Source organism: Lingula anatina, chromosome 5, assembly GCF_051362555.1.
Source record: "Lingula anatina isolate TDL-2025a chromosome 5, LinAna3.0, whole genome shotgun sequence".
Classification (NCBI taxonomy): Eukaryota; Metazoa; Brachiopoda; class Lingulata; order Lingulida; family Lingulidae; genus Lingula; species Lingula anatina.
The window spans coordinates 609,766-628,862 of NC_141771.1; the positions used below are offsets into that span (position 1 = coordinate 609,766).

Here is a 19,097-nt window from a genome sequence, read left to right on the forward strand (position 1 = left end):
CAGGTAGTGGGAGAACCTGGCTATTGTAAATATTTTTGGATGCTTAATTTGTTTACAAAGAAAACATGATATTTTATTAAATGAAAGAGATTCAATGAAGCATAACAGCTTGGTAGTATATTAAGTAGAGATATGGAAATATCCTTGGTCAAGAAGACTTACATGTACTCTAGGACTTAATTCTGTTTTTTTTTTTTTTGTATGAGGAAATTATTCAGTGTGTGCACAGTTAAGAAAGTTTTATATCAATTTATGTAAAGAGCACAAGTGGAATATGTTGAAAATAGAAGAAGTCTGGGAGTGGTGAATTTGTAGAAGTGGGTAGTATTGAGTGGAAATACTTGATGATTTAGGATGGTCTGTACCACTGTCTTTGATCAGCTTTCTGCTGGAATAAATTATGTAAATTCATCTACAAGACAACCATAAGTCTTCACTTAGCATGCGACAAAGATATAATTTGTTGTTGTAGTTATCTGTAAACTGTTTTATTTTCTTTTTTCCTTCTTTCTTCTTTTTTCTATTTATTTATTTTTTATTTTTATTTTGCTATTATATTGATCAAAAAGAGGCAGTAATGTTTGTTTGAAAAAATATGAATCAAGTTGATATTCACAAATCTGATTTGTTTCACATTTTTCTCCTTTCATCAGAAAGACGTCCACAGCCTAGCAGTCTCTCTCAGTTTTTCAAAAATCTTAATAAATGACAGTTATCCAATGTCCTCAATCCATGGTCTGCAATTTTGCTGCTGAGCTATGGAAATGCTGCACTATGTATGTGCTGATTGTGGGTATACATTAAAAGAGGTGTGCTTGTATCTCGATTCCACAGATGCAGACCTTTGACGAAATGAAATATGTCTATTTTCACACCTTTATAGACCAGACTGTAATCGGAGCAGGAGCATCGCTTTCTTCAGTAAACTTTTTTATCTGCATATGAAATAATTTTTTCTTTCAACCTTTTTTAATTGAATTTCAGTAGGATGCATTTTAAATACTAAATAAAGAAAAGATTCAAATTAGTGAAATTATCAAAAGCCCAAATTTTGACTTAGTTATATATGAACAGTTTATTTCATTTGATTAGAAATACTGGCATTTCTCCACCAAGAGGACAAACCTTTCAAAGATCCTCAGTAATTCTTTCCTGTATGAACAACTAGCACGGAATTAAGACAGTTTTTGAATTCACCTCAAAATAAAGCCAATCATGATGCATCATACATTATTGCAAATATTGTAATAGCCAATCAACCTTGTTGTTACATCACAGATGTTGATGTCTTCACAGCTGCGCATGTAGAAACAGGGTAAAGGGGGCTAATTTGGTCTTCTGCTCAAAGAACGGGAGGTGCAGCATTAAATGTTTGCAAACGTTCTTAGCCTGAGATGTGGCCTTCTTGTGGCCAATTATTGCCTGCAAGGTGTAAGACAGAACTGTGAACTACAAATATAAACTCCAGATTTCAGCACATATATATGTCCCACTGTTATATCAAATAAGATCAGAATAGAAAAACACATGGCATTTGTTTCAGTACCTTAGATAAGTTTAATGAAGACAGTTGGGTTTACATATGAGAAAAAAAAAGTTATTTTATGATGTGTTTTGATATATCTGTGTGTGTCTACTGCTGGTGGTACGTACCCTGAAGGCTGCTTATACCTCTCTGAATATTAGGACAAAAAGCATTTTTAAAGTACACTTGGGTGCCTCTGGATTTTAGAACAGATTATTGTAAGAGAAATGTGAACATTCAAGATGAGGAAAATCCCTCATCTTGTCCCAGGAAGAAGAAAGAATTCACCAGAACATCATTTAATGAATCTGCAGGATTACAAAATAGCTGGCATTTGTTATCAGTTGAAAACCTGGAGTCAGCTGGCAGCGGAGATCGCAGCAGCAGGGACTTAATTACAAAGAATTCAGATTTCCAGGAGTTATGTCTGATGCTCCGGGAATTCCTAGACTGTCAGGTAACTCCTGGAATCTGGAAATAAGAGGAAGGAGAGCTAGGCTGGGTATTAAGGTGCAGTGAAGAGGGGGGAGATGGGGAGGGGGGGGAGTCTCTCAACTGATGACTTAAATCTACCGAATAGAGAAAGCAGGTCTTTGTATCACAGGAAATAAGTTTTAGTCCCAAAAACTGACTTTGAGACTTCTGTGATAGGGTTGACACTCTCCCCCTTCTCTCTGTATAGCCATTACACAATCAGCGTTATGATCAAGTTCTTTATGAATTTTTTTAAACACAGTTTTCATATTTTTACTATACAAGTTTTTATATCATTAACTTCACTTTTCATGTGTATCAGTTGCCACACTCCACTCATTTGAAAAATTTATATTCAGAGGTGTACCAAACCTTTGTCATATCCTCAGTTAAGGCAGGGTTAGATCAGATTGGGTGAGGTTTGTACCCCTCTGTGTGTCCTGTGTCCACCTGTACACACACTGACACCGTCCATTACCATGTCCAGACCAATGGACAATGGCCATTAGTGACCGGCCAGCAAGCAGGTTAGATAGATATCAAATCAAATAAATATATCATGGCTAACTTTTAACCTAGGGGCATTTTCTCTCCTGACCAAGTGAAACATGAGCCCTGTTTACACAGAGCACTCCGGTTTCATGCCAAACACCCCTGTGTAATTAATACATGGAGGAGTTGATTACGTAACTTCACAGAGGGTCCACAGCATGTAGAACAACAATCAGAATGTGACTGTTGGGAATCAAGGATTGTAATCAAGCCTGTATCTTTTATGTAGTTTTCTTGATTTTGAACAAAGTGGCCATGCATAGACTTAGACTGGTTTTCCATCACTAGATCAATCTAACAGGATCGATCCATCTCCAAGGGGTTTCTTGCTAAATTGCTTTCAGCTTAAGCGGCTTAGATGTCTAGCTCACCTGCTGAAGCTGCTAAACCGTAATTATCCCCTATCAGCTTCAGTAGGCATGTCAGACTTCTAAGCCGCTTAAGTTAAGTGCAATTTAATGAGCATCATCTAGGAGATAGATCGATCCAAAGTTAGTGTGATAGGGTCTAGGAATGGTCCCTTAAATATCATACTGGAGTCCAGAGATAAACGTGACACCAAGGATGGCAACAGACACAGTCCACGGCCACATGTTGACGGGTGTGAATGGAACCCTCGGTATGGGTGCATGTTATTAGCTGGTCCATGGACGACCCGTGAAATGAGTTATTAGAAACCTGCTATTGTGCAAGCTACTCACCTCTGCTAGGTGGCTGGTCATTATAACATGCATGATTTATTTTGTAGAAATTATTTTCATGAACTGTGGCCTCTGACTTTTTGTGGAAATGTCTGTAAAGGAAAGAACTTGGCACAAGATAATCTATTTTTTTTAATATTGCTTGCTGCTATTTTGCCGCAGTAGAAGTTTTAGAATTGAATACATAGGATAGATTTATACTTTCAAGTTAAAATTTAATTTCATCTGCCATTATAATATCTCTTCTGTTTTAAGTCTTTCTCAGTTTTATCTCTGCTAGTGGCTATTCTATCCAACAATTTACTTCACAATTTTAAAATATATATGTAGCTGTTGTCTGAGTAAATTGATATTTTAAGGTCAAAATCAATTAAGTGTGATTCATAAGACTTAGTTTGGAGTTTAAAAGAAATGTTTTTATTACCCCTTTAAATTGTATCATTGACATACATAATCAATATAAGAAAACTGGTCCAGACCCCTGCTAGAGACCCAGCTGTAAAATTACATAACATATATTGTTGTATAATCAGAAAGATTTCTTAAGGAATTAAGAGTATGTTAAGCATAATTAAGTCTGGATAGTAGTTAATAATGCCATTTTAAGTCCATTATACTTGGAATACAGTAACTGTTAATGTATTGCAGGTCTTTAATGAAGTAGAGAGGTATATGAACTGGAAAACCAGGGAGGGGAAGGGGGGGGGTGGTTGTTCAGCTGAATATATAATAATTGGGCTTGTATTAAGGGCTGAGTGTAATTAATGACAGGACTTAGTGAAGAAAGGGGTAATATTCAACTTAATACTTTATGCAACCTGCGTTATGTCAGCTAGTGGAGTTCCCAAACAATTATTTTGGTTGACTGGGTAAGGTTTACAGTGCTTGGCTCTTTAGGCAATGTATACTTTATTATGCTTTATGAAAGACACTTTTGTCTTCAACTTTGACATTTTCGTCTACCTGGGAACATTGTTTTATTCCCCTTTTATTTCTCTTGATCTTTCCTTGTAATGTTTCATCTGACAACTTAATGGCTTTTGATAAATTTGTCTTTCTATTTTACTTATTTTATGTCTTCTAGCTGTTGATGGTACCCATAAAACTTTGAGAACAGAACCCAGCAGACAGGGTTGAAAATGTCGGTACATTAAGCATAACATGTCTTGTACAGTTAAGAAAGTTACATCAGGTATTACCAGCAGTCTCCACCCCCTCAGCCACGCCCCCCTCCCCCCTTCTTTGATCTGTAGCCTTTTTGTTTGTTGTCCCTCTTACGTCTTATAATATGGGTGAGTGGTGATAAAATATTTAGCTTTGATTTTCAAAAGAAGTTACCAGTCCAGGGTTTGAAGTCAAAAGCCTTGCTGGACTTGCTTCTGCAATATATCAACAGATAAAATAATTTTCAGATGGGTGATTTTGAAAAGACAACACGTCTGATATGTAGACAACCTACCTATAGACTTCTCTGCTTAGTCTTAAGATACAAAAATAATCACAGACTGTGAATTATGTTCGCTTTGAATAAAAACAGAGTCGAGATAAGATGCGTGTTGTTTCAGCAAAGGTACAGTTTTGGTCAGGAAAGGTGGTGTAAATTTAGAGGGGGCATTTGTGTCCCAAAAGTAAACTCTGACCACCTTTCCAATGAATTCTGCCTAACAAGAACCATGGCAATTGATGATACGAGTAGTTTGTAATTTTCTGTACATGTAATACTTGCAGTCAATCCAGATGTGGCATGTGAAGATGGCTTGGGGGGGGGGGGGGGGGTATCTTCTTTAGACTTTTCTTTTTGCAAACATGCTGAGAGAAGAGAGACAGATTCTTACAGTATTATCCTTATGTTTTTAAATGTACATACCCCTGTATTTCTTTTGATGAATGAAAGGAAAGAAATGTTTATTTGTTTATTTAAGATATCCCATAAAAAGTGTGCACAGTGTAGAATTTCTAACCCTCACACCCTCAAGTTTAATTAGCCAGCAGGCGTTGGTACATTTGGTATGAAGAAATGAGGTAGAGAAGGTATCTTTAGGTACAGATTTAACTGTCCTATTAACACCTCACCGCACATGTTACCTCAGCACGGGGACCACACACATGTGAACTTCTTCACCAGTTTACTTCTATTATCACTGCTATGGTGAGCAGCATACAGAAGGCTGTCTGAGGCCACAGACTACAGGAGATTAGAAACTGGAATTATTATATATATAACGCTGATACAGACAGGAAATTTAAAAAGAAAGGAAGAATTTGTTGGAATAATTCACTGCAGCGTATCTTGCTGAGTTTGCAGGTATTCACATTTAAGAAAAAAAAAATGTTTATTATTCTTAGACAGTGAGACATCTTCAGTGGAAAATTTTAATTTGTGAATTTTTTACTCCATGCCAATATGTGTGCAAACATAAGCTGTATGCTGAAGTTTGTGTTCTCTGCTCTCTTATAGCATCATGTTAGAATTTCAGTTTTAAATTCATTTATTTCAAATGTTGCTACTTTCAATTTAAATAGCTCATTTTGATGATTCAAAGTTCTAACCTTTTAAACCAAGAAATCACATTTTTTCACTTTAATTGTAAGTGAAAATAAGAGCTTTAAATATTTCAACAAAATATACTAAGGCATTATAAATATTACTGTTTAGAAAAACAATATGCTCCAAAATATGTCTGAGTTTGCCATGGCGGTGGGGTAATCTGGTTAATGTTGAAAGATGCTATAGATGATTGAGATATTTTATAAAAAAAATTGATTCCCAGTTTCTTCCTGCTGTCTCTTTAAGGGTGTCAGCCAGCACACACACCCCTGCTGTCAGATTAGGAAGCTTTTTTAAATCCCTGACATGCCAAGCCACCTTAATTAGATTTTAAAAGCTGGGTGTTATTTCAGAAGTGACATTTTAAATGCAGGTTAGCTGAATTTGATTAAATGAAGCTGATCAAAATGTTTGCTGCTAATCCGTTCACTGGTTATTTATGTACAGGAAGTTTAAGAGAGATGAGAGATGTGGAAATACTGGTTTTTCAGTTTGGCAGTTGGCAGCAAATGTTCTTTTGCCACAATCTTATATTTTATGATATTCACAGTATCTATAATTAGCTTTTGATGTCAATCTGATTAATTGTTAGTTTGTGACAAGTTAAGACCATTTGCTACCAAGGAAGATAGAAGGTGTTTTATGCCATATTAATTAGTTTCTGCCCCCCCCCCTCCCACCTCCAAGTTAAGGTGGTCACTGGTAGCCCACCTCATCAGCCATTTCCAAAATAAAGGGATATCCCTTTGCTTATTTGTTAGTTGAAAACACCACCAAAGTCAAGTTATGTTAGCTAGGGGGACCTGCAGTAATTGAAATATTAAGACAAAGGAAGCATTTCAAAGGAAACATTTGCTTGGAAAGAAAAGTTTCCACTTCACATTAAGAAAATGGACCATGTGATTTGAAGCTGTTCTCTATTTCTTTGATGGGTAATTTGTAATTTCAACATGATTAAATTCTAATGTTTGTTTCTCCGATTGGAGTATTTGTACAGGGAGATTTTTAGTGTTTGTAGTGTGGTTTGAATTAGATTAAATGTTTTGCCAAAGAACTTACATGTTAGGAGTTTGCCTTTATTACATAATGATTTTAAAAATCTCCCCAACATAGGTTTGATGATAAAATAAAACTTTTAACTTGTTTGGTTCTGGAAAATAATGCAGTATATTGTTTGAAGTTATGGATGAAAGATTCAATTAGATTGTCACTCAGAGAAGATTTAGTTTGTTTCTCAATTATTTTTTAAACTTATTATTTCAATAAAAACAAAAAAACAAATAGGTTGATCAATAATGGTTTGGCTATGGGAAAAAAAACAATGATACAGTACGTACACCTCAGATGTCTGTATCAAATGTGAAACAGAAGTAACATCAGTAGTCATTTGTAAACCTTCACATTCTGCAGGGTTAGTTAGGGTGGATACAACTGTTCCAAATGCCAACATTATTTCTTCTCATTCTGAGAGCTCAATAAACTGATTCTATATATACACAGTAAGACATGGAGGGCAGTTAGGAGAAGCTTTGAAGTGGAGTGTAAAGGAGTTAAAAGAACAGGTGCCCTGCCTGGCTCTCTGCGTGCTCTCATGATGCGCTGTAAACAAGTGGGGTTAGTTTTTTTTCTTATTTTTTATTTTTGGGTGGGGAGGGGGGGGGGGGGAAGCATAACTTTTTTATCTTTTTTGGAAGTTGGACTCAGAACTTAATACTTTTGATCGTGAATGATGTGTAACTATGTCCTCTTAATTATATTATGATCAGATTGTACCTTAGTGTTTAACATTGTGGGTATCTCATCCCTTATTATATATGAAGGTAATATCCATCTGTACATTTCTCCCAGCTCATACTGGTGCCTTAGTTAAAATAAAATCTTCTTTAAGCTTTTTCAAGATCTAATCCTCCTTTCATTCCCTCAGACACACAAAGAACTGAAAAGAAAAAAATTAAATAGTTATATGCCTCATCTTCTCTGGAAATTCAGAGTTGGTCCATGTAAAATGAATCAGATAAATTTTAAAAGCTGCTGTCATTAGGCTATGAACTTGATGACTTCATCCAGTATCATGATGGTCATGGCAACACTTAGAAAGTGCTGACAGCTGAGTTGACCTGCTATTAACAGAGGTGCTGACAGGCACCATTTGATTGACTTCAGGAGGGTAGCTTGACTATATAGGACATATACTGATTAGGAAGATTATTTAAGAATTCACTGAATACTATCATTTTTAAGAAGAGTAGAAATGGGAGCAATGAGTCCAGAAGGCCATAGAGATGTGTCCTCAGGGTTGGGGGAGTGGGGGCAGATTTGGCATGTTTTCAGAGAGTAAATGGTTCACTGACCCTGAAAAGGGTAAGAAACTATTTTAGAGCAGTAAGTGTGGCAGTATTGCCAGGGAAACTTAGTGGAAAGTTTCAGTAATTGATAAATTCATACAACATGAATAATAAATTCCCCCAAAAAATGTTTTTCGTAGCATCTTAGAATGCTAATTCAAAACATTAAAGCAAAGATATGTCTGAAAGTGCATTTATGTGAATAACAAGAAATGATAAGTCTTGCAAAAGAAAAATATTTTTTGAAAAAGTAAGGTATTCAAAATACGTTAGTGAGGTTAATTGTACCACCAGCGTAGGCGCTGGCGGTACACATGGTTTTAGTCCCGACCCATATGTTCCGCCGGCTCCGCCGGCTCCGCCGGCTCCTGCGGCTCCGCCGCCAAGTCACCGTTACCGCTTCTCCTCCTAGACGGTAATGGCCTCCATACCCATCTCTTGGATTTAGGTCACCTATAATCTCAACTCGTTCCACGTAAAATTTGGGCTTTGTCGGTATTGGGGTCTAGGTGTGGCACTCATTGCAATGCACCCTTGTCCAAAAATGGCAAAATTAAATGCTAATTATCTCCCCTACGGAAGGAATTATGGGAAAAATTTCTACAGACAGCTTTCCAAAAGTCATATGTGTAGATTTCAAATATGCCCTTGGATTTGACCTTTGACCTTTATTTCAAGGTCAAACGGGCCAAAATTTTCAAAAAAACAAAATTTTTGCCGAAAAAAAAATTATTTGGGGTCTTATTCAGACACCACACAGACTTAACTAATAATATTAATGGAAAGTGTTACCCTTCAGGTCATCTTTCATCTCTGTGAATTTGGGGTCAATCGGTGCATTTTCACGGGAGTAGCGGCCATAAGATATCGAAACTGAAAACTGTCTCTAAATTGGGAACCGTTAATGCTAGACACCCATTCTTTTTTGCATTTTGTAGAGCATGTAAAGCCCAACACTGGAAGTGGTCTCCGTTTTTTTGTATTCCATACGATTTTCGAGTTACGCTGTATCAAAAAGTACATATTGGTGGTGAAAGCAAAATGTGCAGTACGGTAATGGATAATAAATTTTGAACTCCGGAAAAATAAAACATAAGGCTTGGCAAAGCAGACAACTTGTGGTGAAAAATGACATTATTTCATCAAATTTGAACATCTGGAACTTCAGAGCACCTCCCATTTCAAGAATTTTGACCAAAATGACCTTTTCTTTATTTTAATTAATTTTTTCTGTAGGAAATTTATGGCACATTATGGTAACTCCAAAATTATAACATTTAGTCCCTTATATCTCCAAAACTGGCAGAGATAGGTCCATAGTTTCTATTGAACTTGAATAGGAAGTCATATACTGGCAATCTAAATGTGACCTTAAAATTGACCTTTGACCTACTTTTCACCATGAACTGAACTTGCAAATTTTGCTTCCCTTTTATCTCAAAAACTGGCAGAGATAGGTCCATAGTTACTATTGAAGTTGAATAGGAAGTCATATACTGGCAATCTAAATGTGACCTTAAAATTGACCTTTGACCTACTTTTCACCATGAACTGAACTTTGCAAATTTTGCTTCCCTTTTATCTCCAAAACTGGCAGAGATAGGTCCATAGTAACTATTGAACTTGAATAGGAAGTCATATACTGGCAATCTAAATGTGACCTTAAAATTGACCTTTGACCTACTTTTCACCATGAACTGAACTTTGCAAATTTTGCTTCCTTTTATCTCCAAAACTGGCAGAGATAGGTCCATAGTTTCTATTGAACTTGAATAGGAAGTCATATACTGGCAATCTAAATGTGACCTTAAAATTGACCTTTGACCTACTTTTCACCATGAACTGAACTTTGCAAATTTTGCTTCCCTTTTATCTCCAAAACTGGCAGAGATAGGTCCGTAGTTACTATTGAAGTTGAATAGGAAGTCATATACTGGCAATCTAAATGTGACCTTAAAATTGACCTTTGACCTACTTTTCACCATGAACTGAACTTTGCATAGTTTGCTTCCCCTTTATCTCCAAAACTGGCAGAGATAGGTCCATACTTACTATTGAACGTGAATAGGAAGTCATATACTGGCAATCTAAGTGTGACCTTGAAATTGACCTTTGACCTACTTATTATCATGAACTGAACTCTGCTAATTTCTTTCTCTTTTAACTCCAAACCTGGCAGAGATAGGCCCATAGTTACTATTGAAGTTGAATAGGAAGTCATATACTGGCAATTTACTGTGACCTTGGAATTGACCTTTGACCTACCTTGCGATGAACTTAACTTTGATTGTACCATTTTTAGTAATATATATATTTTTTGCATATTTTGAAAATTCTTGTTGATTGCATTTTTACAGCTTGTCAAGCACAAGACTGGTGGCTGTGTTCCTTATTTTGTATATGTGGGGGTCTATATGAATGCGCTTGCTCCAGCTGGTGGTACAATATTCGGAGGCGGTATCGCCTCTCTGATCCTCTAGTTTTGTATCGTGATCTGCCTGAAAAACTGGCTCAGTTATCTGCACTTAAGGGCAGAGACTCGCATAGACTGGACTATATTCATTATGATAAAAAAAGTTATAAAAATATCACAGTCCTATTATAAGGAAATTATTAATATTTCTGGAGAACTGGAATGTCAAGTCAGGTGAATGCACCAAGCTAGAGAGGGGAAGTTGACTTTTGGCCCATAGGTCATGTATAAACTGCTGAAAAAGTCTTTAAAATAAGTACCAAAATGAGCAGCATAAACCTCCCAAGTTGAATTCAGCAGACCTGTCAAAATACTTCCATAAATACCAAAGAGTATCAGAAAATAATTGTTATATTTTCATTGTTGGTTGTATGCAATGTGTATATAAGATGAATGGCAAGTTTTTAATGAATATCTTTTTATCTGAATTGTCATTATCTTCTTTCATGTGCTTTTTTTAGTTGATTTTATATCACTTTTCTTGAACTAATCATAAGAGGCCGTAAAAGACAGGTGGTGATGTCACAGCTGGTAGTCTGGTGGTACCTTCTCACTTTATTTTTCAAGTTCCGTCGTGTAATTTTTTTCTGCAGTTGAAAATTTTATTATTCAAACTGTGACTGTAAATGGTCATATTACATTGGAAACAGTTGCACAAATAACATATAACAATTTTTAAAAGTCTCTCTCTCTCTCTCTCTCAGCTGAGTTGTAGGTACATGTAGGTATAGAACATGTAATTGGACAGAATTGGCTTTGACATGAATTGCATGGTGTTACAAAAATACCTGGAATAGGTGATGATAGAACAGTGATTAGCATTCAGGTAAATTGACTCCGTAGTTTTTAGTACATTCAGACACCAGCAGCTCAAATAGGCCCAAGTCTATAAAATATGACAGTAGAGGAATAAATTGATCTACAGGTCCCTGGTAATAGTATTAAAGAACATATTTTATGCCTGAGTAGGCAGAGAAGCATCCACCAGCAAACTTATTGCTGATTATTTGATAATATTCCGTTCACATCAACATTCTCCAGAAGTAATGTCAACCACAATGTTCTCCATATATTGCAGACGTTTTTATGTTAAGTAATTGATATGTATGTATTTAGGCGAACATTAAATTACTATCTGCTAATAGTAAAGTTACCACTAATGAGGGCAAAAGGCAACAAACAATTACTTAAGTTCTGTCATACATTTGTTCAGAGCTGTGTATTTCTGCTTTATCAGGCTTAGGAGATGTTGTGTGTGTGTGTGTGTGTGGGGGGGGGGGGGGGAGGGGTCGATGGGTGGGGGGGAGATGAAGAGATGGTGAGAGATGAACTCATAATTAGCTTCCAATTTGACACAGTTTACTACTAGTACATATACTGAATACATGTTAACACTGCAGCCTTTACTGATCCATCAGGTTTTGATTATCAGATCAGTTGCTATATGTACAAAATAAAATCAGGACAGGTATTGGTTGCCAACTTGCACTTTTTGTTTTGATATCCTATTATTTTTTTATATTGTTGATAAAATTGTAAACATTTAGTGACACCAAGCTAGGCCACTATATGAATCCTGCTTGTCACAGTAAAGAGAAATCACACACCTTTAAATTTGTTCATAAAATATATCAAAACCATATATATAATAAACTGAAATCAGTTTCACCTCCTTTATTTCCAAATATTTCCAGAGAAAGATTTGCAGAAAGAAAAACTATAATTACAAAATAAAAAACATCAATTTGAAATCGAATCTAAAGATAAGAAGGAAGACATTATTAAAGATTACTAAGAAAGAAAGAAATCGGGAATATGTATTTAGCTGGGACATTGTTTGCAGAAACCATGTAGTAATTTCCAGCATCTCCAGTGAGATCTCTGCAGACCAAGTGAAGTGAACTGTGAATGTCTGAGGTTGATAAGGTCAGCACAGTTGTTCTACCTGTTTAGGTATCATATTATTGTACAATATACCACTTTAATTATGGCTCTCAGCAGTTTGGTCCACCAGGCTGGTAGCCAGCAATTTCAAAAGGGGGGTTCTTTTTCTGAATAATTGGACCTTTTTCCATAAATACTTTATGTATCTAGATCAAATTTTACCCAGAGTGGACCTTTTCCCAGTAAAAGGGGCGGTTCTTTCGAACCCCCTGAACCCCCCCTGGCTACGGGCCTGTCCACACTACAGAGGGTGTTTGCTGAGGCTGAGGTGATACATGCTTCAAATACCTGTTTTAACGTTAATTAGAATTAATACTCTGCTGTATGTATTGGATAAAGTTGTCATACAGGGCAAATATATGGAGAATAATAATACAAATTAAATATTTTTCGCCAGCTTAATTCACCTTTACTTGGTTATTTAATGAAAACATTACAATCACTTTATTCACCATAGCACTTCCTAAATGTCCTCAGGACAATTTTTTCTTAGATTCCGTGCTCTAGAATTCCTGTGATATTGGCTTTTTCACAGATAAAGTTTGAAGTCTTAAATCTGAAAGATATACTTCAGATTAATTGCTTATCTATCAGTAGTTACATTGGATTGACTTGACACAAAAAAATGCCCTGTTTGCATTTTTTAAGTGGAAATCACATTACCAAACTAATTCTCAAAAAATCAAAATGGTTGTAATCCAGCTTTCTGTATGCATACATTAAGACCCTTGCTGAATTGATGTAGTCATTATGGGATAAGATTTTCAACGTAAAACACTGTTTTTTGTATCAAACCATTCTGATCTTGGCTGTAGATCTTCTCAGAAGTGATCTCAGTGAACAGAGCTGTAATCTTCTTCATACAGACATCTGTCTTCATCTGGCTCTGCTTGGAAAAGGCTCTCAGGTCGATCTCCAGTGGAGATGCCAACATTTTATTACCTGCTCTCTCCATTTTTTTCTGCAGATAAACCAGGTGTACTTATAACTGTGATAACTGCACATTTATTAAAACTGTACTGTATATGTATATAGTCTGCAATAGTTACCTGGGGAGATAGCTGTAAATAATATGCAAGAAATCAAAACTTGTCTCAAGAAAACTCCCAGAATGATAACATGTGAGATTTCCATTTGATTTTCATACCATAAGCCCATGTCCATTTTATTTTGCTTAATTAAATAAAAAATAATAATAGTGATAATTTTCCTTTACGAGCCATATAACATTTTTTCATGTGTGTGTAGGTAAAATTCCATGCCATTTTTTGCTGTAAGTTTTTTTTTTCTTTTTCTGTAAGTGGCAGGTCATAATTAAGTGAACCTAGCATTAAGATAATCTATCCTGTCTGACAGCTTCTTAAATACCTTCATCTCTTCCATCCATTAAGAACTCTTTATTAAGCCAATTTCTTGGTTAATTTGATTTTCTCCACATTAAAACATCTTCATTTGTACCAGCATAGTTTGATGTTGCTATTTACAGACCAGCTTGCAGCTAGGAGTTGCTGCTATTCTTTAATGTGTTTATGGGCATGATTTATTCATCAAATACAAAATTTTAGCTGCTCTGGAAATAAAATATTACAATCACAATCAGATTGGAGGTAAGCCTTTTAGTTTTACCTATAGTAAGTCTTAATTCTCACTGTTGCATACTAGCATGTATATAATACAATGCAATATGTTTGTGCAGCCAGTAAATTGTGTGTTTTCTACCTTGTTTTCCAGGAATCTAAGACATATGCCCCCCCCCCCTCCTCACCTATCTCATAGGCTTATATTTATTACCTAGATACTTCTGGAACAACTTGATGCTCACTGACAAGGTTACTTTTACTGCTGGGTGGATATTGTAGAAATTCCTCCAAGTAGTAGGTGAAGGATAACCCTTTTCTTTTTTTAATAAGAACTTAAAGTGCATTATGGAATTTTTAAATATTTTTGGTTAATTTGATGATAAGAGCGGTATTATACATATATATATCTCTGTTAAATTTTGCAAATTTTGTATTTTGTGGTATTTATTTTAGAAGCAAATGAAGGCACTCTAGGTCATCAAGAATAATTTGAAATGATCAGAATTGTCTTCATTTGTGATTTTCCATAAATATGTATTAATTTTTCCATAATTCTTTGATGATGAATGGATTGGAATGATGGACCTCATCAACCAATGTTTTTTTGGAAGTGAGTTACACAGTTTTAGATTAAACCCATGTAATTTGAATAAAGTGACTGAAATCTTTAACACCCTATAAGTAATGTAGTGTTAAATCAAAACATGTTATTTTACTAAATTACATATGTTGTACTGATTCAAGAGATCTGTTAGAATAAACCAGGGGTTACACAATAGGGCGGAATTCAAGGTGGTAGATGTTATAAGATGCAGCTTCCTAAACATCCCGCGCAGCCTACTGCGTCCTGCGCCATTCTGCCATGTTTAGAAATCTTTAACTGAAGTCAGAACCAATCAAATATCTCTTAAAATACAAAAGATGTAAAAGAAGGCAGATGTTGGAAACAATAGTAAGGATATTTACAAAACGTGGCAATGGTTTTTTATTTATTGAACAACATGGGTGGTCTCGAGTTTTATTGTTGTGAGGTGTAGTATTTTTAGCTTTTGGATGATTTGCTTTTTTCCCCTTTGCTTTGTGTATGATTGCATGGTGTTGGTGCACTTAGACTTTGGATGCTAGCTAGGCACAGCAAGATTCAAAAGACATTACAAATTCTCATTTCAGATTTTTAAAAAATGTGGTAATGGCTGAATTTTTTAATTATTTCAGCTTTTTTTTTTAAACTTGTTTAAATTATTCATGTGGGTTAATTTAAAACTGCGAGCAGAACTTGTTAAAAATGTGCATGTGTGTGCCGGCCTGCATGCATGTGTGAGTACTGTATGTATGAGTGATTGCATGTGTGCATGTGTGTGTGTGTGTGTGTGTGTGTGTGTGTGTGTGTGAGTACATGTGTGCATGTGTGTGTGTGTGTGAGTACATGTGTGCATGTGTGTGTGTGAGTGCATGTGTGTGTGTGTGTGAGTACATGCGTGCTTGTGTGTGTGTGTGAGTACATGCATGCATGTGTGTGGGGGAAGGGGGGGAGAGAGATTCTTCACTTAATAAATTAACACTCATTTTGATACTAAAAATTAAATGGATGAAATAAAACTCCAATAACAAGCCTCCAGTCCCCAGGCTCAGCCACATGGTTTTACTATTAACGTGAACACTCTGCAAGTTATTGGCATAAACTGAGGTAAACCCTGTGTGCAATTTCACGGCAATCTTTTTCCACTGATTTTCTCAGCATGAGCCAGGATCTGCCGCTAACAGTGGTTGACATTCAGAGGAATAAATTCTAGGAAATGTTTCTGAGATGGACCCCTGGGGTGAGGCTACATTTAATTCCAATGCCAGGAGCTACGGATGAAAAATGTGAAAAGTAAGATTGCAACTACAAATATGCAGGGCTGTGGAATCTGGGGTTCACGCTGTTTGTACCTAGTTTGTTCACACTGAGGGAAGTCAATTTGACAAATAAGTGAGAATTCTGCCAGATCTGGTTGTACAAGTTTACTGCCAATTTCCTGGACTGATGCTGATGAAACATTTCCTGGAGGAACTTTAAACAGCATTAAGTAGTTCAGATTTAGAATGAAACCAGAACTGGTTTGGCTTTGACAGTGTTAACCCAAATGTCAACAAAATAGATTTAATATCAATTCAGTGAACTAAGGCTGTATTCCCAGAGCTTTTAGATCGATCTATCCCCGCGGGGAGTCTCACTAGATTACTGTCAGATAATCCGACTTAAATGTCCGTCCCGCCTACTACAAGCTGTAAGGGGGTAATTAACTTTCGTGCCCGCTTGGCTGACAGCTATTTAGCGTGAACCCCCAGGGAGTTAGGTAGATCTAAAGTAGATCGATCTAATCTCTGGAAATGGGGTCTAAGATAAAGGTGGGGTATCTTTTAAGACTACACTCTGCACAGAAACTGAGAGTGTATGACAGCATTCTGCTCAAATTAAGTTGTATATAATCCACAAAGAGGTCAAATCGTTCAGGTATCATGTCTGCTCAATCAGGCCCTGTAAGACAGTTGCTGTCACCCAAGTCACTGCATGAGTTAATGCACTCAACCTGCTGAACTGCTGAACCAATATCAAAAGATCAGCATCTTATTTTGATGGAAGCAGGTGTGTTCCCAGCTATACTTGGTAGGTGTGAAGGTTTTACTCGCTGATGGTAAAATAGCAAATATGGTGAACAGGAATGGCTCGCAGCAACTTTTTGTTATAAAATGTTATTTTTAATTAACTCTGAGACCTCTGAAGTTTCAGAAACAATGCACCTTTGAACTAATGAATCTTTTGACATTTGGGTAGCAAATCTTGGCTGTAATGCCACTCAAGTTGTTCAGGATTATTTTCAGCTTCCAGATATTGGTGTAATTGAACAGTTATGTATTTTCAGCTTCCAGATATTGGTGTAATTGAACAGTTATGTATTTTCACAGTAACGTAACTGGCATCAGACAAGCATGTTTTGTTTTAGTCTAAAAACTGTTTTCTCAGTTTGAATGAAAAAAAAATTCATATTTTCTGTTACCAAAGTAATAATATCTTATTTTAAAATTGGGGAATTTTATATATGCCACTGTTAGCCTGTTTAAAAATTGATTTAATAAAAAGCCTTGGTAATATATATATTTTGATGATTAACAATAATTGTATTTATTTATTTATTTTTTCCAGCTCGTGTCAATGAGTTAAAGTGACAACATGAAGTTGTCACGAAGTTTCGTCATCTTTCTCGTGCTGAGTGTACTCATCATTGGGTGTGCAGACAGCAGAAAACGCAGGCGAAATCTCTTCAAACGATGGAAGAACTTCAAGAGTGACAGGGTAAGTTGTTATCCAGAGCTCTTCATCACTGAAGCATTAAATTGATACCTGTACGACATCCATTAAAGCATGTTTGTTGGGTATATATCGTATAAATACAGAAGACAAAATGATTTATGTGATTGGGTTTCTCAGTACTGCTACAACCATTGTAGTGCTCTCATAAAAATCAGAGATGTTAAGTGATAAAAGTGAAAAAAATCTAAGTGTGGAAGTTACAAGCATTTATTTCCTTTCTGATTACATCTTGTTGGGTATGCTGCTTCTACATCAAAGGTATTCTTTTTTTTTACTTGTACATAACCATCTTTCTTGATTGTTGTAATCATTGTAGAAGTCGCTGAGCACTCAATGATAATAAGTATATCAAAGAACAAATATTTATAACAATAACTTACTGACAATTTAAAGAAAACTCTCTGGAATCACAATTTCACAATTTAATGTTTAAGGATCTGAATTCTGAACAAGTATTCTTGGCCCAAATATCACCTTTGAGGAGCATTGTACTGGTACAATATTGTAGTGAAGTGATATTAACAGCATTACCAAAACCAATAATTAACAGGGTGGCTTGGAAGATCTCCATTTTCCAAAAACATTAAACATACTGTGGACAACTACCAGTATCCCAGACAGCCTCAATAATCTGGCCCACGTCTGGCCCAGATCTGGCAACGTCTGGCAATATCTGGGCCAGATTTTGCCAGACACTTGCCAGATCTGGGCCAAGTCTGGCAAAGTCTGGCATTTATGCCACATTTTGCCAGACACTTGCCAGATCTGGGCCAAGTCTGGCAAAGTCTGGCATTTACGCCACATTTTGCCAGATGCTGCCCAGACTTGGGCCAGATATGGTACTTTCATTTTCAATTTTTATTTTCTATTTATTTATTTTTTATTGACCAGTGAGCTGAATGCTTTTTTCTTCAAAGTCCCCTCATAAGTGTGCTATTTGTTTAATTTGACTTGACATTTGAATGAATTCACTGATCTAAAACTTTTTTGGACTACTCGTTCCGCTGTTGTAAGATTCCGCTTTTTATGCTAAGCCGGTCAAGGACCCGGATGTAGCGTTTCTTAGAGTTATGGATATGAAAAAAGCACAAGCGTATCAAACTGATACAATTTCGTTGAGTGATTTGATTCGTGGTGCGATTTATTTCGAAGGCATCAACACTGGCGACGAGGATAAACACTAGTGCAAAACTGTGAGTCAAGTTTCTTTGAAAAAAATGGAGAAAAAATGTGAAATTACGGAATTCGAACCGTACAGAAGTCCGGAGACATTGGGTCACGCTCGACGCGATGGCTAGACAGTTTAAACTTTTCGCTGACGGAAAAAGATTGATCTTTTCAAAACCAACGAACGGCATGAATAATGAACAAAGATAGAAAATTAAAAATACATGACAAAGGAGACGCGCGCTTATGTTGTATTCAGCAGGGACAGGTGTACAACTTACAAGATATTTTCAGGACTCTCCCAAACACAGGTTAGAAACATGAATATACATAAGACAGTTAACGCTTTGAATGAAATTGGAACACCAGAAACTGAGTATGATGAAACTGAAGTCATTTGACAAACCAAGCCAGTCTAAACATTACGAGTTTA

At 36.1% G+C, this 19,097-nt stretch overlaps 1 protein-coding gene across 3 annotated transcripts in view; it reads left to right on the top strand.

Annotated features, from left to right (window-relative positions):
* Window positions 1–19,097, top strand: part of LOC106178655 (uncharacterized) — a 48,067-nt gene that overhangs the window by 11,140 nt on the left and 17,830 nt on the right. For all 3 annotated transcript variants that reach the window (XM_087013859.1, XM_013561931.3, XM_087013860.1), the window contains exon 2: window positions 17,330–17,479. In XM_087013859.1, the coding sequence (XP_086869985.1) occupies window positions 17,357–17,479 (123 nt within the window). In that variant the 5' untranslated portion in view covers window positions 17,330–17,356. The remainder of the gene's footprint in view (window positions 1–17,329; window positions 17,480–19,097) is intronic.